The following is a 23,517-nucleotide window of genomic DNA, read 5'->3' as shown; positions in this document are numbered from 1 at the left end:
GTCTCGCTGACATCTCTCAAAGTTAAGACCTCGTGGTAAACCATCAACATATGCTCTTAAAAACTTACACTTCACAGAGTAACTCTTGGTTATGTTCAGAATTAAAACGTTAAGACATACATGAGGAATGGTTCACTGGCTTAATTAAGTCAAAGGCAATACAAGATACTATTAACACACAGGCATAGAAACATGATACGCTTGTGTTGTTTCATTTCAGGTGAAGATGTGTTTATCATACTGTACACAGCCTATCTTATCTTAACTGTACATGTCATATTGATATTCATCTCATGTATATTCACTTTATAGTAATTCATTTAGATTCACTGTAATACCTCATACTGTAATACCTTGCACTGTTTACATTATCATGTTTTTTACACTATGCCACTATTTGCTCTGGTTAGATGCCAAACTACATTTCATTGTCTCAGTGCTTGTACTCTGTGCAATGACAATAAAGTTGACTCTAATCTAATCTAATACTGGTAATGTACCGGATGTAGAGAGAGTTTTTTTTTTCCTGACCACCAGGTTGTAACCAGGAAAACCTCCGGGCCCTAGTTACAGCCTTGAGTTCTTGGTCAGAACCACTTCTGACCCGTGTATGAATAACGCAGGCATACTGCATGAAACACTCAAAGCATCTTGTGTTTTTGTGTCGCCTGTGCCAATAGTAAACAAATAGCTTTTGTCTGGCAGGGGTGGGGTGGGGGGGTATTACATCAATGTCGCTAAAGGAAAATCTAGGCTAATAAAAAAAATAAGCCTGGATTTTTCTTTAGCGATTGATGGAATACCCCCCTGATCAGTTTGGCCATCCCGCACTCAGGCACCGAACTTAGCCACAGCCAGGCATCCAACCGAGGTCTCACTGGAGGGACGTCTCTCTGGGAACGGCCAGGCATCCAACCGAGGTCTCACTGGAGGGACGTCTCTCTGGGAACGGTTGCCAGTGGTCCTCTACGGTTGTGGCCAAAATCAAAAGAGAGAGACGGTTTCACAGACAAGGCCTGAGCCTAACCCTAGACTAAAAAAGCATCTTCAATGTAGATTTTACACACAAGTGTGTTTTAGTCCCGGGGGGGGGGGGGGGGGGGGGTATTCCATCAATGTCACTAAAGGAAAATCCAGGCTTATTTTGATATAAAATATATAAGATAAAATATATATAAAATATATAGGCTGGATTTGTTTTGTAAATCTTGCGGGATTTATCCAAATAAGCCTGGATTGACCTTTACGATGTTGATGGGATATATCCCCCAGGCCTAGGCTTAAGCCTTGTCTGTGAAACCGGCCCAAACAGGCCCATTACGCCTTGATGCGTCACTCAAACTCCTTGAAGGTCCTTCTGGAGAGGGTGCTTATCTAGCCTAGCCTAGCCTAGCCTAGGCGCCAGACTGACTCTGCGTGCCAAAACATAAAGATATCTTGTCGAACAGCAGTTGTTTGACGACAACACCAAAGCATAAACACGGTACAATCTAGAAGATTCTCATGCCTTGTCGGACATGTTTTTGGAGGGCTTATAAGTGTCAGCAGAAAAAAGAAGAAAAATATAAATAAAAGGTTAAAATATGTATTAGAATTCACAGTTATTACAACAACGTCTTTAGTCATTGAACAAAATTCATATTCCAGTTTTGGAGGCCCCGCCCACCCAACCTCTTAACCCACCTCCTATCCGCTTGTTAAGTCGTGACGTGTTTCCGGGTCCCAACGTTGGCTGAGGCGCTGTCTTCGAAATGGAGAAATAATAATAATAATAATTAATTATATTTATATAGCGCTTTTCCGAGGCTCAAATACCCTGACAATATGGAGAAAACGGGAAAGTGCTGTGTCCCTTGTTGAATGAGTAGATCCGAGTCTAAAAAACGATTAAACTGTCATTCTACCGCTGTAGTTCAGAGGTACTCTGGTGCGGAGAATTTCTGGTTTAGACCCGGAAATAGTTAAACGTCACTTTTGACGTCAGACTTAACAGTAGGGGGGGTAGTAGAGTAGGGAAGACAAATGCGAATACAGGGGCGGACCCCCATGAGTATGAGAGGAGTGAGAGCAGAGGAACAGAACAGATGAAGCAGCCTATCCCTAGTGAACAGGTGCATGCTGGGAAGTGGAGTTTTTGGGTGATTCTCAACCCTGGTCCTGGAAAGCTCGGCTCAGCAGTGATACGGCTAAGCTTGAGACTAGTCCTGGACTACATCACACTTTCAATGTAAAATCTCCATTGAAGATGCTTTCTAGTCTAGGGTTAGCCTAGCCTAGCCTAGCCTTGTCTGTGAAACCGACCCCATGGTGTGTGTGTGTGTGTGTGTGTGTGTGTGTGTGTGTGTGTGTGTGTGTGTGTGTGTGTGTGTGTGTGTGAGACACAGACAAGGCTTAAACCTAATCCTAGACTTAAAAAGCATCTTCAATGTATTGTATTTGATGACTTATTATTATTGCATTTGATGACTTATTATTATTGCATTTGATGACTTATTCATTTCCTGTACAGTATTAAGCTATGTATGCTTTTACTGTGTGATGCCGTTGTATCTTTTTAGGAAGCCTTTTTATAACTTGGCGAGGGACTACGGATGAAAATTAGCCTTCTGGCTAAATCTGGCGTATTTACATTTCGAACGTTCATTAATATGCATTGTCCCTTTACGATTAAAATAAACATAAATAAACATTTTTACAGAGATTTTTTACATTCAAAGTGTGATTTCGTCCAGGAACTAGGCTGAACCCTCGTCTGTGTGGTGGGTGTGAGCGGCCGCCCGAGCTAGCAGCTAGTCGAGGGGTTTTGAAGACCAGTCGTTACCATGACTACAACCAGGTTGTAAGACACTGTAGTAGTAGCAACACCCGAACACCCCGGGACCCAACTGCGGCTCTCCAGGACCAAGGTGGAGTATCACTGCGTTGGCTAGCGGCTAAAGGCTAACAGCCGTTAGCAGAGGCCCCGGGGGGGGTGTTGGAGGACCTCCCTCAGCGGGTCAGTTTCTTGTTCATGCCCATGACCTTGAAGGTGGCGGCGGTGATCTTCTCGTACACCACGAACATGAGGGCGGCCGTGAGGACGGTCTGCAGCAGCTTGGCCTCCAGGCCTTTGTACAGACCCAGGACACCGTGTCTCCTAGAGGGGGGGGGGGGGGGGCACAGGGAGGGAGTCAAACACAAGTCTCCTAGAGGGGGGGGGGGGCACAGGGAGGGAGTCAAACACAAGTCTCCTAGAGGGGGGGGGGGGCACAGGGAGGGAGTCAAACACAAGTCTCCTAGAGGGGGGGGGGGGGGCACAGGGAGGGAGTCAAACACAAGTCTCCTAGAGGGGGGCGGCACAGGGAGGGAGTCAAACACAAGTCGCCTAGAGGGGGGCGGCACAGGGAGGTAGACTACAGTCACACATAGTCTCACACACACACACAGTCACTCACAGACACAGTCACACACAAATAAGCATTATTTGAATAATGACCAGCATTATTTCAAATCATGCCCTTTCAAAAAATAAACATTTAATGTGCCTCAGCAGTCACTGTGGACGCTTTCTGGTTTCAACCACGCTTGTGGTGATTGTTCCCATGGTGATTGTTACCATAGCTACAGCTGAACCAACCTGCTCCGTTCCCCTACAGTCAGACACACTGTTTGGGGGGTTGGGGGGTCACTAGTGTGTCTGACACACTGTTGGGGGGTTGGGGGGTCACTAGTGTGTCTGCGTCAACTTACTTGATTCTGTCCAGAAGGAGGTAGACGACATTCCGGAGACTTCCCAGTACGCCGCCCTTGCCCTCGGCTTTATGCTGCCCGAACTGTAGGGGGAGACAGAGAGCGTCAGAGAGAACAGTGCTCTTCTTCTATGGTATCAGACAGTAATAGTCCATGGCTATGAGCTTGGCAGCGGCTGTCTTGGGCTCTATATTTACATAAATGTGCGTACATTTGTGAAATGTAATAAATGTACGTCACATTATGTCGTCCCAAAGCTTAAATCCCAGAGATATTCATACTGCAAGTAAATAATGAGCATAAGGATGACCGCTACCAGCTCATAGCCATAAAAGTGCCTTTTCTAAAGCCTTTAGGAGAGGGTGGCCTTTGGACTGTAAGGTGTCATGTGGAACCGAAGAGAAGTTGTAAGAAGCAGCTCCGAGATTTGTGTGTGTGTGAGTGAGTGAGTGAGTGAGTGAGTGTGTGAGTGAGTGAGTGAGTGAGTGAGTGAGTGACTGACTGAGTGAGTGAGTGAGTGAGTGAGTGAGCGTGCGAGCGAGCGTGTGAGTGAGTGAGTGAGTGTGTGAGTGAGTGAGTGTGTGAGTGAGTGAGTGAGTGAGTGAGTGAGTGAGTGTGTGAGTGAGTGAGTGTGTGAGTGAGTGAGTGAGTGTGTGAGTGAGTGAGTGAGTGAGTGTGTGAGTGAGTGAGTGAGTGTGTGAGTGTGTGAGTGAGTGAGTGAGTGAGTGAGTGTGTGAGTGAGTGAGTGAGTTTGTGAGTGAGTGAGTGAGTGAGTGAGTGTGTGAGTGTGTGAGTGAGTGAGTGAGTGAGTGAGTCAGTGAGTGAGTGAGTGAGTGAGTGAGTGAGTGTGAGTGTGAGTGTGTGTGTGTGAGTGTGTGAGTGTGTGAGTGAGTGCGTGCGTACGTGCGTGCGTGCGTGTTTACAGTTTACCCTTAAAATGGCCTGGACTGTCTGCAGGGGATACGTTGCCGTGGTAGCAATCGCCTTGGCGACAGCTCCGATGAGAAAGATCTCAGCTGATGAGATCTGTCAGCAGACAGAAACACACAGGCCATCAGAATGAATGACACCCCAAAACACAGGGGGGCAGAGACCCACAGTAGCACTGTACTGAGGGGAGAGAGAGAGAGAGAGAGAGAAAGAAAAAGAGGGAAAGGGAGAGGGAGAAAGAAAGAAAGAGAGAGAGAAAGAGAAAGAATGAAAGAGGGAGAAAGAGAGAGAGAAAGAAAGAAAGAGAGCGAGAGAGAAAGAGAGATGCCAAGAAGTCAGAATGAAAGATTTTTCTCCCTCGCTCCCTCTAGCCACCTCCCTCCCTCCCTCCCTCCAGCCCCCTCCCTCCCTCTCTCTCCCTCTCTCTCCCCCCCTCTCCCTCCCTCTCACCTTCCTCCCTCCTCGTCCTGCCTTCCTCTTCATGGTCTCGTAGAACATAAACTGCATGGCGGGGTTGAACACCAGGACCAATGAGGGCAGAGTGCCGTTCCAGAGCGCCCCCACCCCCTCGCTGGCTATGATCTGAGAGAACGCATCTACAACACACACACACACAGACACAGACACAGACACAGACACAGACACAGACACAGACACACAGACACAGACACAGACACAGACACAGACACAGACACAGACACAGACACAGACACAGACACACACACACACACACACACACACACACAGACACAGGCACACACGATTGTTATCACTGTTGTGCTGAAAAAAGACGATAGTGATTTTATCTTGTGACACACACACACACAAGGTCAGACAGGGTGTCTCTTCTCTCTCTCTCTCACACACACACACACATACATACACACACACAGGATCAGACAAGGTCACACACACACACACACACACACACACACAGGATGAGACAGGGTCAGACAGGGTCACACACACACACACACACACACACACAGGGTCAGACAGGGTGTCACACACACACACACACACACACACACACACACACACACACAGGAATAGACAGGGTCACACACACACAGACATACACACATACACACACACACACACACCAGGGTTTCCGTTAGAAAAAATTGCCGCCGGACATCGTGTCCGGGAAGATTTCGATTTACCGGACAAACGTGATATATTCCGGACATATTAAAATATAATAAAAATAACAGTTATATATATTTTTTTCCAAATCTAATATAGCTGTTTGTCGCGGTGATTACTGTTGTGTAGCGGCCTATATATGCCATTTAATGTCTATTTCTCATCCGATACGATTAGATGCGAGCTATATAATATATAATAATATAACATGATTCGCATGCGCGCTATATGTCCAGCGCTGAACGGGCGCCTCTGGGAACTGAACAGACAGCATCGATCAATGAACGGACTCCACATTACGTTAACTGAAGTTTGTTAAATTGTTTGGGATTAATGTGAGTTTTCTATTTTCTCTTTCCAGTTTGACCCTTTTTTAATCAATAAAACAACGTCATTTCTATAACCAGGTCTCGCTGGTTGGGAACGCATTTCGTTTAGCTGATATGTTACGCAACCGAACAGCTTCGGGAAAACGAGTAGCAGCGCACATAGTAGTGAGCAAATACTGACTTCCACTTTTAGTCCTAGGCAAAGGTCCAACACAATCAATTATTACACGTTCAAATGGCTCCCCTATAGCAGGAATGGGATGCAATGGTGCGGGTGGAATGGATTGATTAGGCTTACCCGCCATCTGACAAGTATGGCAACAGCGGCAGTGCTTGGCAACATCGGCCTTCAGTCCGGGCCAAAAGAAATGTTTCAATATCAGCTGATAAGTTTTAGTTATACCTAAATGTCCTGACCACTGGCTCTCATGTGCTACAGATAACACCTGTTGTCTATAACCCACAGGCACAACCACTTGTTTTACAGTATTCCACTCACAACCATTTGCATTAGGAGGAGACCATTTACGCATTAATATCCCATCGTTAAGGAAATAAACTACGTTGCCCCCTATTTCAGATTCCTCACTAGCTGCATGTAAAAAACATTTGTTTAATGACTGATCAGCTACTTGAGCGACACGCAATCGCTCGCCGGTTACAGGCAGAGATAGGCTGTCAGCGGATGGTATGGTAGGACTCGGGGAGGATGGTAACTCTACCACTTTCTCCCTGGGAGAAGCTGAAACAATCGGGTTCTCATCCCTTTCAGAAAAGGCTTGCATAATCACACTATCACAGAGAGAAACATCGCTATCCTCCTCTCTGCCTCGACTCGATTGTGCACGAGTTATAGCGCACACCGGAAACAACCGCTGTTTCGCATAGGCAGCCTACACATTAGGAGACATCATCATGCCGGTGTCAAATCATATCATAATAAAAGAAATACATAGCCTATATATTCGTCTTTTTTTAAAATAGAAGGAATCAGAATGTGAACTTTAGCGAATTGTATTCAAATTGTGCTTAGAGGGAATTATTTTCACCGGACATAAATGTCCGACGAGTTTTCATTTTGTCGGACTTCAATAAATTTTACCGGACAAAGACCGGGAATTACCGGTTAACGGAAACCCTGACACACACACAGGATCAGACATGGTCTCACACACACACACACACACACACACACACACACACACACACACACACACCAAAGATGCCCTTGTAGTGGGTCTGGTGGAGGTCTTCGTTCCTGAACTTTGCCCCCTGCAGCTTCAGTCGTGTGTTGACCACCCACATGGGCGTGGTCAGGAGCACGTTCACCGCCCCTGCAGAGGAACACACACACACACATACACACACACACACACACACACACACACACACACACACACACACACACGTGGTCAGGAGCACTGTTCACTGGCCCTGGACAGGAACACACAACACAGAGAGCAGAGGTCAACTCTGAGGAAACGTCTGGTTGTCTCTGTTTCTCTCCTTAAAGGGGCGATCTGGGATTCAAACAACAAACACTCTGCCACTTTTTATTTGTGAACAGCTGAGAGACGAGACTGGAGAAATGTTACCCCTCTCAGATCTCACAGAGACCCACAAGAACTGACCTTCTACAACATAAACATGCTAGTTTTAACCATGTCCTGAAGCTATGCGATGTCTGTTTACAATGACCTTGTTTACAAGCAACAGAGTAAACAAGCTCACATATTCTTCAAGAACCAGTGGCTACAGAGCTCTGGGCAGTGGGTCAGCCATCTTCTGCGCCCCATGGAATGGTTGGGGGTTAGGTGCCTTGCTCAAGGGCACAACGGCAGTGGTAGGACACCTTAGATATACAGTAACTCACAGCTCACATCCGGCTCCCTCCTGAGGCGGGGATCGACCGGCCTCTCTAACCTCTAGGCTACCGGCCTCCCCGTGAGATGCTGATTAACTAACTAACTAACTAACTAACTGACTAACTAACTAACTAACTGACTAACTGACTAACTGACTAACTGACCAACTAACTAACTGACCAGCTAACTGACTAACTGACTGACTAACTGACTAACTCACCGGATATGAAGCCCATGAGCAGGTCTTTGCTGGGTCTGGAGCGGCCGTCCACCATCACCCTCTTCAGCGTGTTGAAGGTGTAGAAGTACACGAAGTTGGAGCAGCACAGACTGGAGATGACAGGGAACCAACCCCTGTACAGGGATAGCCTGGGGGGGGAGGGACCAAAACCAGAGGGCCAATCAGAGGAGGGAGAGGGGTTTAAATTCTTTCACAGACAGTAAAATGGTTTCCGTTTAGAATAGGAATAAAACATTTGTGAACACAAATAAACGGACACGCACGCACGCACGCACGCACACACACACACGCGTTCAGCATCCCTACTGAGTGCATATGATACATTGGCATGGCACAAGTAGCTTCATAATTCTCTCATCATCCATCATTAGACACTTATGAAGCTACTTGTGCCAATGTGCCACCACCACCACTCACAGTAGACTGTTAGGATGAGGGCACTCAGCTTGACAGATGACTACCTACTACAGCGGAGGTGAGCGGAAGTACCACAAGAAGTACCACAAGAGCACTTACAAGCCTTCCTCCTTTGCTATCTCTGCCAGGATAACAGGGGTGGATTTAGCCTTCCGGCTCTCGTCCACTGAAATGAATAACAGGGACACAAAGGGTTACTTTTTCACGTAAGGACGTCACATAACACAGGTGCAAACTGGTGATGGCCCAAAAAGATGACTATTTTTTTGCACTAAGACAAATTACTCACATATTATTCACATATCTCGGTGCAACAATGAAAACGTCAGGTGGTGCTTCTGAAGACATGAAGATTCGTATAGGAAAAGCAAGGAACGCCTACCATCGTTTAAAGAAGTTGTGGAACAGCAGTCAGTATCGGAGGAAGACCAAGATGAAAATCTTTCAGTCAAATGTAATCTCAGTGTTGTTATATGGTTGTGAGACATGGAAGATGACAGCGGCTGACGAACAGTGCCTAGACACATTTGTCCACAAATGCCTAAGAAGGATGCTGAGAATATTCTGGCCTACACGGGTGTCAAACGAAGAAGTGAGAAAACTTGCTGGTATAGAGATGGTAAGCACGCAGATCAGAAAGAGAAGATGGAAGTACATCGGCCACGTGTTGAGGAAAAGCCCGGATGACCATCAACGCATAGCCCTCAGATGGACCCCTGATGGACGAAGAAAAAGGGGACGCCCCAAAGAAACCTGGAGAAGAACCGTCGAGAAGGAGCGTGACATGCTGGGTCTAAGATCCTGGGAGGCGGCGGCTGCTGTGGCGAGGGACAGAGACCGGTGGCGTAAACTCGTTGGAGGCCCTACTCTTCACACCCGAAGAAAAAGGACCTAAGTCAAAAGTAAGTCAAGACAAATTATCAGTGCACGGATAACATTTTTGTTGATGGGGTGGGGGGTGGGGGGGTGGAAAGCGTTAGCACTAACGGTGCTAAATGGATAGCGCTAGCACTAATGGTGGCCTCAGCAGCGGTCCTAACCGTAACACCCGCATAATTATGTTGAAAACCGGTTGCTTACTGTGACTGTCCTCCACACTGTCTAGAATTGTACCTAGCTGCATGAAGCTAAACGTTATTTCAACAGCAGCAGAGTTTAGCAGACAGGAAGATTAGTTCGAAGAATAGCCATCATGTGACTTGGATGAGACGTAGACCCCCCCCCTCCCAAAATATTTTTGGGCCAGATCTACATGATTCGCGTGGATGACCTATTTTGAAGTAACCCTAACCCTAATTTAGCAGGAAGGTGACAAGTTTTCACCCCTGGACATTACGACCCTGTGAGTGAGTTTACCCGGGGTCAAAGCATCCAGTTCTTTCATACCCGTCCCCTTTTTATGCAAACGAGACACTGGCCTTCACAACACGCTCCTTCAAGGCTACACACAGTGTGCTTTGAACCCACTGGCCCTGGAGGACAGAGTCCAACCAGCAAGGCGCGCGTGTGTGTCCACCTTGACAACCAACGTCCATAGTGTCTTTTTCGACTTTTTCGTTATTTATTTGACAAATGACATTGTTTACAAAACGTTCTGTCATCACTTTCGTGGCATCTTCAGCCACACAGACGGGGGTGCTGGACAGACACTCTTAAGGCGTTTATTATCAGATTAGGACAGTTTTATGACGGTATTGACAAAGTAAACCGTGGTATACAGTAATACTCACCCTGCAGCCTGATTCTGGCCGTGTCCAGAGGAAAGAAGACCGACATGGCGGTCATACTGCCCTGCAAACACAAGCATTGTGCAATATGAACAGACACGCGGTGCCTTGACACATCTGATATGGCTTAGTAGTGTCTCCGCTGAATCAACATGAGAGCTTCTGGCTCCTGGTCATGTGTAGTAGTATTGTTATTCTGAACTCTGATATGAGCGTATCCACACAACACCTCAAGGTGTCACCTCTCAAATGACATCCTCTGCTTTTGCATGTGATCATCATGTTTCTAAGGTTGTAAGTAAGCAGTTTAGTTTGGGTCTTAGTTTTTAGGGAAGTTGTCAGATAGGGCATTCATGTATGTATCTAGATATAAATGTAGATGTGCATTATGTGTATAGCCTACCTTATCCCTATGCAGTGTTATTTAAGGTATATGTACATTGTATTGTGGAATGAAGCCCGATCACAAGATGATTTTGTTGCTTATGGCAATAAAGTAAAAGAAATGACATTTTAAAAAAGAAACAGTAACAAGAAGAATATGTGTTTTGTTGGCAGAAACAACTAATCCTTCCTTTGCTAAAACATGTTTTTCCCACCGAGTCTGTCTGACTTACCACTGCACCTGCCACGGCATGGACCAGCGTGTCGTATGACAGGAGGCCGATCGCGGAGCCACCGTGGTGGGACATCTCTCCGTTCCTCTCCTAGGGGGGTCGTGGTGGACCACCGTCAAGTCACTGTCCGATGAAACACCGACCGGGCCAGAGACCACAGAGCGCACCGGGACACTGACAGTCGGTTGCTGGGTTCCTCCTGCCGTGGGGATGGATGGGGCCTTATGTGACTGGACGGATCTAGCTGTCAGTCCATGTTCTGAGTGGTGTTGGTGTTGTCTGACAGTGCCTTAATACACAAGAGAGAGAGAGATGTGGAGGAGACCTCTGTTTCCTGATCTCCTTCTTCGTCTGGCATTGAGATGGTATTACGGAGATACGCCACGCGGGTGCTAGTAGTGCCATCTGCTGTGATGGAGGGTGTGTGCGTCTGGTGGGAGTGCGCGCCTTCGGGACCACCGCACCTGTTCCGATGGATTTGACGCGCCTGTAGAAAGTTGAATATACAGTACAGGCCAAAAGTTTGGACACACCTTCTCATTCAATGCGTTTCCTTTATTTTCATGACTATTTACATTGTAGATTCTCACTGAAGGCATCAAAACTATGAATGAACACATGTGGAATGATGTACTTAACAAAAAAGTGTGAAATAACTCTAAATATGTATTATATTTTCGATTCCTCAAAGTAGCCACCCTTTGCTTTTTTGTTGTTAATAAAATAAAAAATATTTGTTGTTAATAAAATATATAATAATAATACTATATATATATATATAATAACATATTATTATTAACACATATTATATTTAATATTATTATTATATATTTTATTAACAGCAAAAAAGCAAAGGGTGGCTACTTTGAGGAATCTAAAATATAAGACATATTTAGAGTTATTTCACACTTTATTGTTAAATACATAATTCCTATGTGTTCATTCATAGTTTTGATGCCTTCAGTGAGAATCTACAATGTACCAAATAGTCATGAAAATAAAGGAAACACATTGAATGAGAAGGTGTGTCCAAACCTTTGGCCTGTACTGTATAAATACAGTAGCAGTCAAAAGTGTGTCCAAACTGAATGGTACTGTTAGGCTATGTGACTGGGAAAGCCACTGAAGAGCACTGAGCTCATTGTCTTGTTCATGAAACCAATTTGAGACGACTTTTGCTTTGTGACATGGTGCATTATCTTATTATTAATTATTATTAATGATTACTTATGATCTTATTATATATGGAAGTATAGCCATTAGAAGATGGGTACATTGTGGCCATGAAGGGATGCACATGGTCAGAAACAATACTCAAATAGACTGTGGCATTCGAGCGATGATTGATTGGTATCAAAGTGTGCCAAGAAAACATTACACCCCACACCATGACACCACCTCCACCAGCTTGGACTGTTGACAGGTCGTGACGTTAGAATTATAAGGTTCTATCTAAATGTTTGACCAATTTACATAATCTGATCCATTAGGTGTTTATTAATGCCTATGTGGTGTTATTTTTTAAAATGTTGACATTTTTGAGTTAGTAATTCATAAAATACAAAGGTTCCATCTCACAAAACATAATGGAATGTAAAAACGTTGACGCTCAATATCTCTGAACTGCCCTAAACGGAGATAGAACCTTATCATTCTAAGCTCACGAGGTGTACAGGTGTTCCTAATAAAGTGTCCGGTGAGTGTGAGTGTGAGTACAAGAAATAGAATGGATGGTCAGTAAGGCTTTGATGACGGCCAACGTTTTGGTAGTGAATACACACTATATATATATATATATTTTTTAATAGTGTTTTAGCAAAGGTACGCCTACTCCACATATCCATCTAGTTAATGTTTCTTGGCCTGTACGTGATCCAGGATGAACTTTGCTTTGGTTTATGGCTGTGTGACACTCCTGTGATGACGCCCCGAGGACTGGCCAACCTCACTCACATCTCTCCACCGTGCGTAACGGACCGTGGGGATGCCAGACTGCTTGCGCTAAACAAGCGACTTGCCTTGGCTTTATGCGTTTTATTTATGTATTATTATTATTATTATTTCAATTGCATGTATAGTTTTCCGTAGACAGATTGACTATGTCGAGGTACCACAAAGCGGCGATCGACGGCTATCTGGACCTGTTGAAGGAGGCCACTAGGAAAGATCTGAACCACCCGGACGAGGACGGAATGACGCCGACGCTATGGGCCGCTTTCCACGGACACGTCGAAGCCCTCCAGCTCATGTGCAGTAGAGGGTAAGCGCAGATGATCTTCATGATGTGTTATCCATGGTTCAAAGCTCCGTATCAAAAACATTTGTATCTCCAAACCTACATCTAAATGAGACACCTGCTTCCCCTCTTGTACTGTTTCTCCTGAGACATCTACTACCCCCCTGTACTGTTTCTCCTGAGACATCTACTACCCCCCCTGTACTGTTTCTCCTGAGACATCTACTACCCCCCTGTACTGTTTCTCCTGAGACATCTACTACCCCCCTGCACTGTTTCTCCTGAGACATCTACTACCCCCCAGCACTGTGTCTCCTGAGACATCTACTACCCCCCTGCACTGTGTCTCCTGAGACATCTACTACCCCCCAGCACTGTGTCTCCTGAGACATCTACTACCCCCCAGCACTGTGTCTCCTGAGACATCTACTACCCTCCTGTACTGTTTCTCCTGAGACATCTACTACCCCCTTGTACTGTTTCTCCTGAGACATCTACTACCCCCCAGCACTGTGTCTCCTGAGACATCTACTACCCTCCTGTACTGTTTCTCCTGAGACGTCTACTACCCCCCTGTACTGTTTCTCCTGAGACATCTACTACCCCCTGTACTGTTTCTCCTGAGACATCTACTACCCCCCTGCACTGTGTCTCCTGAGACATCTACTACCCCCCCCTGTACTGTTTCTCCTGAGACATCTACTACCCCTTGTACTGTCCCTCCTGAGACATCTACTACCCCCTGTACTGTTTCTCCTGAGACATCTACTACCCCCCTGCACTGTGTCTCCTGAGACATACTACCCCCCCTTGTACTGTTTCTCCTGAGACATCTACTACCCCCCCCTTGTACTGTTTCTCCAGTGTCTATTAATTTAAATACATTTAAAAAACGACCGGTGGATAGATGATTCACTTGCTTAGTCAAATGTATTGATTGTAAGTCGCTTTGGAATAAGGCGTCTGGCTGCTATATGGCAAACATGTAAATGTAAATGTATGTTATTGCTAATGATATTGTAGTGGTAATTATAAGTTATGAGTTATGACGACTGGAGACGATTTCTCCCCCATGCCCCAAGTCAAACATTTAAGAAAGAGAAATGCTAAATACCAGCGTGTATATTCAGTTATAACAGAAGTTGAAATCGGTCCCACTCACAGTGACATTTCAGGAGTGAAGACATAGCCTCTCTGTTTTCCTTGTCCTCCGCAATTCTTTTCATATTCTGTACATACTCTGACTGCCTCCATCCATGACATAAAGCCTAGTATAGTAAACCTATATTCCAATACTAATAATACATTGAGTAATAGGCTACTGCTGCAACTCTCCCTCTCTCTTTTCTTCATGGTCATTGATTGTTGAAAATGTACTATATATATATATATATATTTATTTTAAGTCTACTGTATAGTTACTAAGTAGTTACTACTTATAAGTCTTTTCAGATCAGTGATCACAAGGAATCTACACTTCCGTTTGAGTGTACCCACAGTACTGAAGTTGTAAAATAAAATCAGGGTGGATGATTTTAGCATCCCCACAGCGTCAGTGACTTCAGTGTCAGTGACTTGGTAAAAATGTCATTGCATGTGTGCGTGCCCCCTCCCTCGCCCAAAGAATTTTACTCAATATGCGCAAAACTAAATGTTGAAATAGCAGTAATACCACGTTCATTGATAAAAATGACATAAGGGATGGAAAGGGGGGATGGCAGTTTTAGAAGGGGGATGATTTTGACTGTTTTTATTTCAGGGGGGATGCCATCCCCCCTCACCCCCCCTCAACTCGAGTGCTGAGTGTACCACATAGTTTCTCTGATGTGGAACACACATGAAATGTTTCTTCAGGAACGGTGGTCTCCACGTGGTTGTGGTGTGTAAGTACTGCAATAGCGGTACAGAGGATGTTCTTTATATGATGATATTCTCTATTTAATCCTGTGATTGGAGACCTGAGGTTTTGGCTCAGGACCAGAATTTACACTGTCAGATATGACTCTCATTCCCGGCATTGTTGGTAACCAAAATAAAGACTTGGTCAAAGAGCAAAGGTTGACTTTATTATCCCACTCCAAGACATGTGCTACTCTTTACACACCCATAAACCTATCAGAGATGATTCTGACGTTTGATACTCGAAGAAAAAGAGGTCAGAAGAGAGACACTGCAGTGACAGTAGCTCAACTCAGGGAGGGATGTAAGTTGCATAATGTCCAAGGGTTAGGGTTAGGGTTAGGGTTAGGGTTAGGGTTAGGGTCAGGGTTAGGGTTAGGGTCAGGGTTAGGGTTAGGGTTAGGGTTAGGGTAAGGGTTAGGGTTAGGGTTAGGGTTAGGGTCAGGGTCAGGGTCAGGGTTAGGGTTAGGGTTAGGGTAAGGGTTAGGGTTAGGGTTAGGGTCAGGGTCAGGGTCAGGGTCAGGGTTAGGGTTAGGGTTAGGGTTAGGGTTAGGGTAAGGGTTAGGGTTAGGGTTAGGGTTAGGGTCAGGGTTAGTGTTAGGGTTAGGGCCCATGCTGTGTGCTGAAACATGCTGTTCGGAAATATTCCTCAATGGCTTTTTGGACCACATGTTCCCATGAGTAGAGCCAGAATATGTAACCAGGCGAACATATTATGTAAACAAGAAACAATAGACCCCCTCTTCTTCTTCTTCTATACAGCATCCTCTCCTTCCTTCTCTCCTTTCATTTGTTTTTAACTGCAAGGAAAAAACAAATGGATGCAATGATTTGCATCTCTCTTACACATGGAAATAAATCGACTTTCGACTGTCAATTTACAACATGGCCACTGTTTAGTCATCCAACTGAAGCCAGACTATAAGGGGATACAAACATTACAGCACACTGAACATCGAGCTCAGTGTGTATTTTGGATTAGATTATGATATTCTTTCAAAAACGTTTTCAGGCCGAAACCCTTCACCTAAACCTCACCTCTGTGATCTAGAGATAGCCTGCCAGTTTCTATCTTGGGCGTTAGCAACAAAGCAACGGAATATGCTGCAACAGACTTGGTTTTATGGCTACCTGTTGCTACGCTACTGCCATCAAGAGTTTTATGGCTATGGGACATAAAGAAGGTATTTCATTCTTAATGGTTTACCTATTAGTCCCAGCAATGGGTTGGTTTGGACTTACAGTGTTAGTGACAAGGTGTTTTGGGAATGAAGTTGTTATTGTGAATGAAATTATGTAACGTACCATAGTTACACCATTAATAATAATCATCATCATTATTCATAAGTTATAACCCAACCAAGTGTAGTTTAATAATTTATCATGTACTGTACATTTTCTTTTCATTTCAACATTAAATATGCTACACGGAAAGGAGGGATAAAACTGTAACCATGGCAACCGTATTCAACAGTGAGAGTAATCTTGCATATTGATCACAGCTTATCACATGATTGTACATGATCTAAAAACCTTATGCTCATATTGAACTTACTTTGTCTTTTTTTCTTCTTTTTTTATCAGTTATCAAATGATAAATGCAATAGTATGATGTAGGCCTAATGTGGTATACTGTTTACTGGTGAATGATGCCCCTAATCAACCATGAAATGTGTGGATTGTGTCAGTTTTTGATCAGTACTTAAAGGGATATTCACACTCCAGAATCAACATTTGTCAGATGCTTTCTGATCTTAAAGGGAGTTGAATATCAATCTAAGTTAATTCCCACACCTTGTTTGTGTAACTCCAGCAATAATGCCTCAAGCTCAACTAAATGGAAAAGTTGCGCACCACACAAAATCAGGAAATTATTCCCCTATTATTTGGGGGCCGAGGCATAGAGCTGTATCTCCACAACTGTGGGACTTGGATTCATATCGACCTATTATATATTACCGTAATTATGGAGTGTAATGTCTCTTTAAAAAAACATGGCACATCGATTCGATTCTGACCCTTGACCTATCTAAAAGAGCGTGGAGATAGTCTCAAACCTCCGATTCCTGGGACACAACATGGGGGATGACCTGGCCTGGAAGGACAACACTAAAGGCACCATCAAGAGGGCACAACAGCGGCTATACACCCTGAGATGCCTCAAGAAACAACACAGCAAGCAGGAGATGCTGGTGGCCTTCTACCACGGCGCAGTGGAGAGTATCCTCACCTTCGGCATCTCCAACTGGTACCACAGCTGCACGGCAGTGGAGAGAAGCGATCTACAGAGAGTCGTGAGAACAGCACAGAGGATCACCGGCGCCCCCCTCCCCTCTCTGGAGGAGCTGTACAAAACACGCTGTCTCAGGAGGGCCTCCAAGATCTCCAAGGACCCGACCCACCCTGGGCACGAACACTTTGTCAAGCTGCCCTCGAACAGGAGGTACAGGACCCCGGCCGCTAAGACAAACAGACTGAAGGACAGCTTCTACCACAGGGCCGTCAAGGCCCTGAACACAGAAAAGGCCTAAGTTCTGGGCCCAGGACAGTCCGGACGGATTGTATGGCAGCTAGTGCTGAGGCACAAACATGTACATTTTCAAGCCTGCAAACTGTGACACTTTAAAATAATGTGAAAAAATACTTTCTGTGAAATATGACAACCCTAGTTGACTATCTGTGCAGTATAGTACAGTGGATTGTGTACATAGCCTCTATTGATGTAAACCAGCTCCTTACCTTCTTGTGATTTTTATGCATCTATGCTTTTCCCAAAATGTGTTTCTTTTTCCTTTCCTAAACACCAGGGGAGCCTCCCCTCCTAAATCTCGTTGTTTGGTACCTGTACTGTAGCAATGACAAATAAAGTCTATCATCATCTTGCATGTCATCCCTCCTCTCTCTCACCCATCCTTCCTGTCATCCCTCCTCTCTCTCACCCATCCTGCATGTCATCCCTCCTCTCTCTCACCCATCCTTCCTGTCAGTCTCTTTTCTTCTTCTTTTTTAGCAGCAGAGATTGACAGGAAGGATGGGTGAGAGAGAGGAGGGATGACATGCAGGATATGTTTCCTGTTAAATAAAGCCGAAATACCCTAAAACAAAAAATCCCTTTCTTGGATGATTAGGTATTGTGAAAAGGGACGGATGACAAAAAAAGATCAATTGATTGATTGGTAAATTGATTGATGGGTTGATGATGATGCTGTCGTCCTGTGTCTCCACAGAGGGGACCCCAACAAGAGCGACATCTGGGGCAACACGCCCCTCCACCACGCCGCCACCAACGGCCACATGCAGATCCTCAGCTTCCTGGTGAACTTCGGCGCCAACCTCTTCTCCCAGGACAACGACCTCCACACGGCCATGGACGTGGCGGCCTCGCGCGACCGCATGGACTGCGTGCGCTTCCTGGACAACGCCGCCTCGCAGCAGACCGTCCAGAACCCCAAGAAGGTGGCCCGCCTGAAGCAGGAGGCCACCAAGGAGGCGGAGCGGCGGGTGAAACTCTGCGAGAAGGTGAAGAAGAGGCACCAGGACAAGATGGACAAGATGTACCGAGGCGACGGGGGTCCGGGGTCAGAGTTCAGCACGGGGGGGGGGGGGTCGTCTTCTTCGCCGTCCTTCTCCAAAAGCACCGGCACCGTCAACAGCGTCACCAGCGAGCAGTTCTCCAAGCTGATCGCCTCCGACACGGCCGGCGGGTCCCTCTCGGCCCGGGTCAAAGGGACCCTGCAGAGGAAGTTCGGCAAGAAGGACGGGAAGGGCACGGCGGAGAGGTCGCACGGCGGCAGCGGCGACGGCAACGTCATCTTCGTCAGGCAGGAGAACGGCGGCGTAGGAGGCGGTGGTGGTGTATCCGGGAAGCCGGAGTTCACGGACGTCTTCAGCGAGCAGGACGAGTACGAGATGGACGAGGACGGGGAGGACGGAGGAGGAGGATCGGCGGACGACGACGACGAAGCCAAGGAGTCCATCTTCAAACGCCCCGGCCTGGGGAACATGGTGTTCAGGAAGAACTTCACCATGGAGATGGGCATGGAGCCCGAGGACGACTTCCTCCCCGCCAAGACTGCCGCGGACGACCTGGGCTTCCTCGTCCGCAGGGAGATGTTCGAGAACAACGACCAGGAGGACGACGGCGGCGGCGGCGGCTTCGACGACGACGGCGCGGACATCGACCTCCCCTGGAACCAGGCGGACCTCGGCCTGGACGACGAGCCGGACAAGGAGACCTCGCCGCTGGACGCCTTCCTGTCCTCCATCTGCCTGCCCGACTTCGCCCCGGCGTTCACCCAGGAGCAGCTGGACCTGCCGGCACTGATGCTCTGCTCCGACGACGACCTCAAGAGCATCCGCATCCAGCTGGGGCCCCGGAAGAAGATCCTGGACGCCGTCGCTCGCCGGAAGAGCGCGATGGAGAAGCCCGGCGTCATGAGAGACTGCTTCCTGTGACAGCGAAGGGAGACAGGAAGAAGGGCGGGGGGTTTAGGAGTCGGGCAGTGAAGGTAGTAAAGTAGGGCAGTTTGAAGGTAAACAAACCAAAAGATTGTGTTTTTTTCTCTTCAGTTCTCTCTCCCCTCCTCTCGCGTACTCTCTCTCTCATACTTTCATGCATATAAAAGGGAAACACGACATGGCAAAGCTGTCGGATGGAGTGACAATACCGTCGAATGAAAAGAGAAATGCTGTCTAAAGTTGGACGCACCGATACACTTTTGAGAGTTTTATATTTTAAAGGGATAATTCACCTAAATGTCATAAGTAATGAATCGTTCTCGCGCGCTGTAGCTTTACGATTGAAAAGGGATAGTTCGGCCACATTTCATAACACACACAGACACACAGACACACAGACACACACACACACACACACACACACACACACACACACACACACACACACACACGCACACACTCCTACTGAAAGGAAGACACAACTGCCAGCAACCAAACATCACCTCATTGAGATCCACCGTGAAATTAAAGGGCCTTTTCAATGACTTTTCTTATCCTGATATGTTTTCTTGTCCAGGAACAATATTTTCAAACGAATGACTGAACACAGAGGAAAAAAGAAATTAGGGGAACCTGTATTGTGCCATTTCTAATGACTATGTGGATTCCAATTACTGTGATTTGTATTAGAAATATCATGACAACCAAAATAAATAAAGCCGATTTCTTTTTTTAAATCAACGGATGAAAGTGTATCTCTATTTCAGTAACAAGGTAACTTGTAAATAACATGATTTCCAGTAATGATGTCGCATAGCCATGCATAGCTGATTAAGTAGAATTGGTTTGATGTGTGTTTTACACAGTGAACTCCACAAGAGTCCATCTTTCTTAAGCCTTGTTCAGTTCTGACCATTGAGGAAGTGGATAACTCTCATGGCTGTTCGTAGTGTCAGGTATGCAGACAACCTTATTAGATTAGATTAGATTAGATTCAACTTTATTGTCATTGCAGAGTAATAATAATAATAATAATAATTATAACTTTTATTTGTATAGTGCTTTTCCTGCAAACGTTGCAGCTCAAAGTGCTCCAATCATTATATAATCATAATTTAATAATTATTTCATTAAGGCAATATTAAAAAGATGGGTTTTTAGTCTTGACTTGAACATAATGTGCTGAGGTTGCATCCCTAATGTAAACTGGCAGTGCATTCCACAATTTGGGTGCATAAAATGAGAATGCGGCCTCACCAGATCTCTTCTTTTGTACATGTGGTACACAGAGAAAACCAGCGTCAGAAGACCTGAGAGCTCTATCGGGCTGATATGCTAGCAAAAGACCTGAGAGCTCTGTTGGGCTGATATGCTAGCAAAAGACCTGAGAGCTCTATTGGGCTGATATGCTAGCAAAAGACCTGAGAGCTCTATTGGGCTGATATGCTAGCAAAAGACCTGAGAGCTCTATTGGGCTGATATGCTAGCAAAAGACCTGAGAGCTCTATTGGGCTGATATGCTAGCAAAAGACCTGAGAGCTCTATTGGGCTGATATGCTAGCAAAAGACCTGAGAGCTCTATTGGGCTGATATGCTAGCAAAAGGTCTTTCAGATATTCTGGTGCTGTGCCAGTGAGTGCGAGTACAAGTACCAGACAACGAAATGCAGTTCAGCATCTAACCAGAAGTGCAAATAATTATATAAAACATGATATAAAAACATGACAGTGATAGTACAGTATGGCAAGTACAGTAGTTTAGAGGTATATACAGTTATGAGCTGTGTACAGTTAAGGTAGCTATGTACAGTATGGTATGTACGGATGTATAAATAGAGGCTATATCAAAAAGAGGGATGTGCACATGTGCAAAAATATGGTATGTGCAAAGGTAGAACGTGTAAACAGCAGTAGTGCAACAGGTAATCGGGTATGACCACACAATACATTTCCTTCCATTATTTTATCAATCAAAATAGTGAAAATACCACCGCTCATCCGTTATTAACAGTCTTAGCTGAGGTGCTGGAGCTGAAGAGTATCAAATAGAGTGTAAAAAAGCAGCATCCGCACAGCGCACACTCAAATCTGTGCACAAACCATATATTTATGGCAAGCTTTCGGCCATAGACCTTCTTCTGACATTAGGTGAGCTTAGAATGATAAGGTTCTATCTCCGTTTAGGGCAGTTCAGAGACATTGAGCGTCAACGTTTTTACATTCCATTATGTTTTGTGAGATGGAACCTTTGCATTTTATTAATAAAAAAAAAAGTCAACATTTTAAAAATAACACCACACAGGCATTAATAAACACCTAATGGATCAGATTATGTAAAAAAACTCAATTTTGACAAAAATGGAGATAGAACCTTATAATTCTAACGTCACGATTATTGGATCAGAAACACTGCAGATATGATCCGGGGCGAACAGAACCAGAGCAGGCCGGAGCCCTGGGATCACCCTGGCCCCGGTCACCCTACAAATGCGGCTGTCGCTGGCTATCCAGGCGGAAAGCTTTTGATTCTGGGTACAATGGAGAGAACTCAGAGAGGACAGTGTGGATTGTGTGTGTGAGAAAACAGTCCATGGCCGTTTGTAGGGAGGGAGGGGGTGGAGGGAGGGAGGGAGGGGGTGGAGGGAAGGAGGGAGGGGGTGGAGGGAGGGAGGGAGGGGGTGGAGGGAGGGAGGGAGGGGGTGGAGGGAGGGAGGGGGTGGAGGGAGGGAGGGAGGGGGTGGAGGGAGGGAGGGAGGGAGGGAGGGGGTGGAGGGAGGGAGGGAGGGAGGGAGGGAGGCAGTGGCGAAGCTACCACGGTGGCAAAGGGTGGCAGCGGCCACCCTTGAAAAAGTCCTGCCACCCTACTTGCCACCCCAGTTACACAGACCAACTGATATCATTTGTTGTATTATTATTATTATTGGATCTTTATTTTTATTTTTAATCAGAATTCAGTGTAAAATCCTCAAATTCTCAAGTTTGAAAAATAAACTCAGTGTTCCACCCCTCCGTCCTGAATGGTTGCACCCTGGGTCACGTGACAGATTTGAGTTTGACCTCTCATTCTTATTATGGGGGGGTGGGCGGGATGAAGGTAGGGAGAGGAAAAGAGGGATCTTGACACTAAGTTTGTCATGATGACGCATTAGTAGCCTGATAGTAGCCTCAACTTTTGTTTTGCTATGAATCTGACCCCGTCCAAAACACAGGTTCACATCCTGCCCCGTGCCAATGTCAATGTCACACAGTCTTCCATGTACAAACTGCTGCAGTCTATAAAACAACTAGTTCATTAGGAAGATATGGAACAAAACAACATGATACACTTCTACGTTTTTGTGATATTGTCTGTGCAATCATGCAACGAAGAATCATCTTCTTGTGTGTCGAATGCCACCTTTTCCTTTTAGGTAGAGTGTTAATAGGCCTATAGATAACGCAATCGGTCTGATTCAGGCCGATAGAAGGTGTTGATCCCACGGTAGACAGGTGCTGAACTATAACTCTGGTTATATGATTATATATGTATATAATATATGTATATAATATAATAATATATGAATAATAATAATAATAATAATTGTTAATAATATAATAATGTAAACTCCTCAAAAAAAGTTTGGAAACGTTATTTCGGTCGATTATTCCTCCCCTTTAATAATACCAATTGGTATTGTTTTTTTATATCGTTGGAAAGCCTGATTAGTCACCTTTACAACGAGGTACAACTTGTAAGGATCATGCATTTGTGGAAAGAGCAACACAGCTAAACGTGTGGGTAGAGGCCCCAAACAAATGTGCCAAAATCCCCGAAATAACGTTTCCGTTTCCGTTTGTTTTTTTAGGAGTTTATATTCTAATGGTTATCTGGTGATATGAGGGTGAGGCTTCCGGGGACCTTCGAGGGCCGAACCAGCAAGTGGC

At 45.5% G+C, this 23,517-nt stretch overlaps 2 protein-coding genes across 2 annotated transcripts; one reads left to right on the top strand and one right to left on the bottom strand.

Annotated features, from left to right (window-relative positions):
* Positions 1-1,193: 1,193 nt before the first annotated feature.
* Positions 1,194-11,252, bottom strand: slc25a17l (solute carrier family 25 member 17-like). The gene is made up of 9 exons (XM_080524826.1): positions 11,002-11,252; positions 10,388-10,448; positions 8,757-8,823; positions 8,220-8,368; positions 7,352-7,468; positions 5,110-5,255; positions 4,660-4,755; positions 3,730-3,812; positions 1,194-3,136 (listed from the first exon to the last, which is right to left on the bottom strand). Exons 1-9 carry the CDS (start codon positions 11,074-11,076, stop codon positions 2,989-2,991), a joined length of 942 nt encoding a protein of 313 aa, XP_080380952.1. The 5' UTR covers positions 11,077-11,252; the 3' UTR covers positions 1,194-2,988.
* Positions 11,253-13,100: 1,848 nt separating this feature from the next.
* anks4b (ankyrin repeat and sterile alpha motif domain containing 4B) lies at positions 13,101-19,591 on the top strand (the record flags this gene model as incomplete). Its single annotated transcript, XM_080523853.1, has 2 exons — positions 13,101-13,261; positions 18,364-19,591. The coding sequence occupies 2 exons, from the start codon at positions 13,101-13,103 to the stop codon at positions 19,589-19,591; spliced, it is 1,389 nt and encodes a 462-aa protein (XP_080379979.1).
* Between the last annotated feature and the right edge of the window lie 3,926 nt (positions 19,592-23,517).

This window comes from Nansenia antarctica (assembly GCF_963989245.1).
Source record: "Nansenia antarctica genome assembly, chromosome: 2".
NCBI classification, from domain to species: domain Eukaryota; kingdom Metazoa; phylum Chordata; class Actinopteri; order Argentiniformes; family Microstomatidae; genus Nansenia; species Nansenia antarctica.
Note: the sequence above shows the minus strand (reverse complement) of the source record. Positions and strands in the feature narration are given on the sequence as shown.

Excerpts from the sequence above, each read along its gene's own strand:
- slc25a17l (XM_080524826.1), bottom strand. The coding sequence starts at position 11,076 with ATGTCCCACCACGGTGGCTCCGCGATCGGCCTCCTGTCATACGACACG. Across the intron at positions 3,813-4,659 it reads CAGTCCAGGCCATTTTAAGG|TTCGGGCAGCATAAAGCCGA; the intron begins GTAAACTGTAAA and ends CTCCCCCTACAG. Across the intron at positions 3,137-3,729 it reads CTCCTTCTGGACAGAATCAA|GAGACACGGTGTCCTGGGTC; the intron begins GTAAGTTGACGC and ends CCCCCCCTCTAG.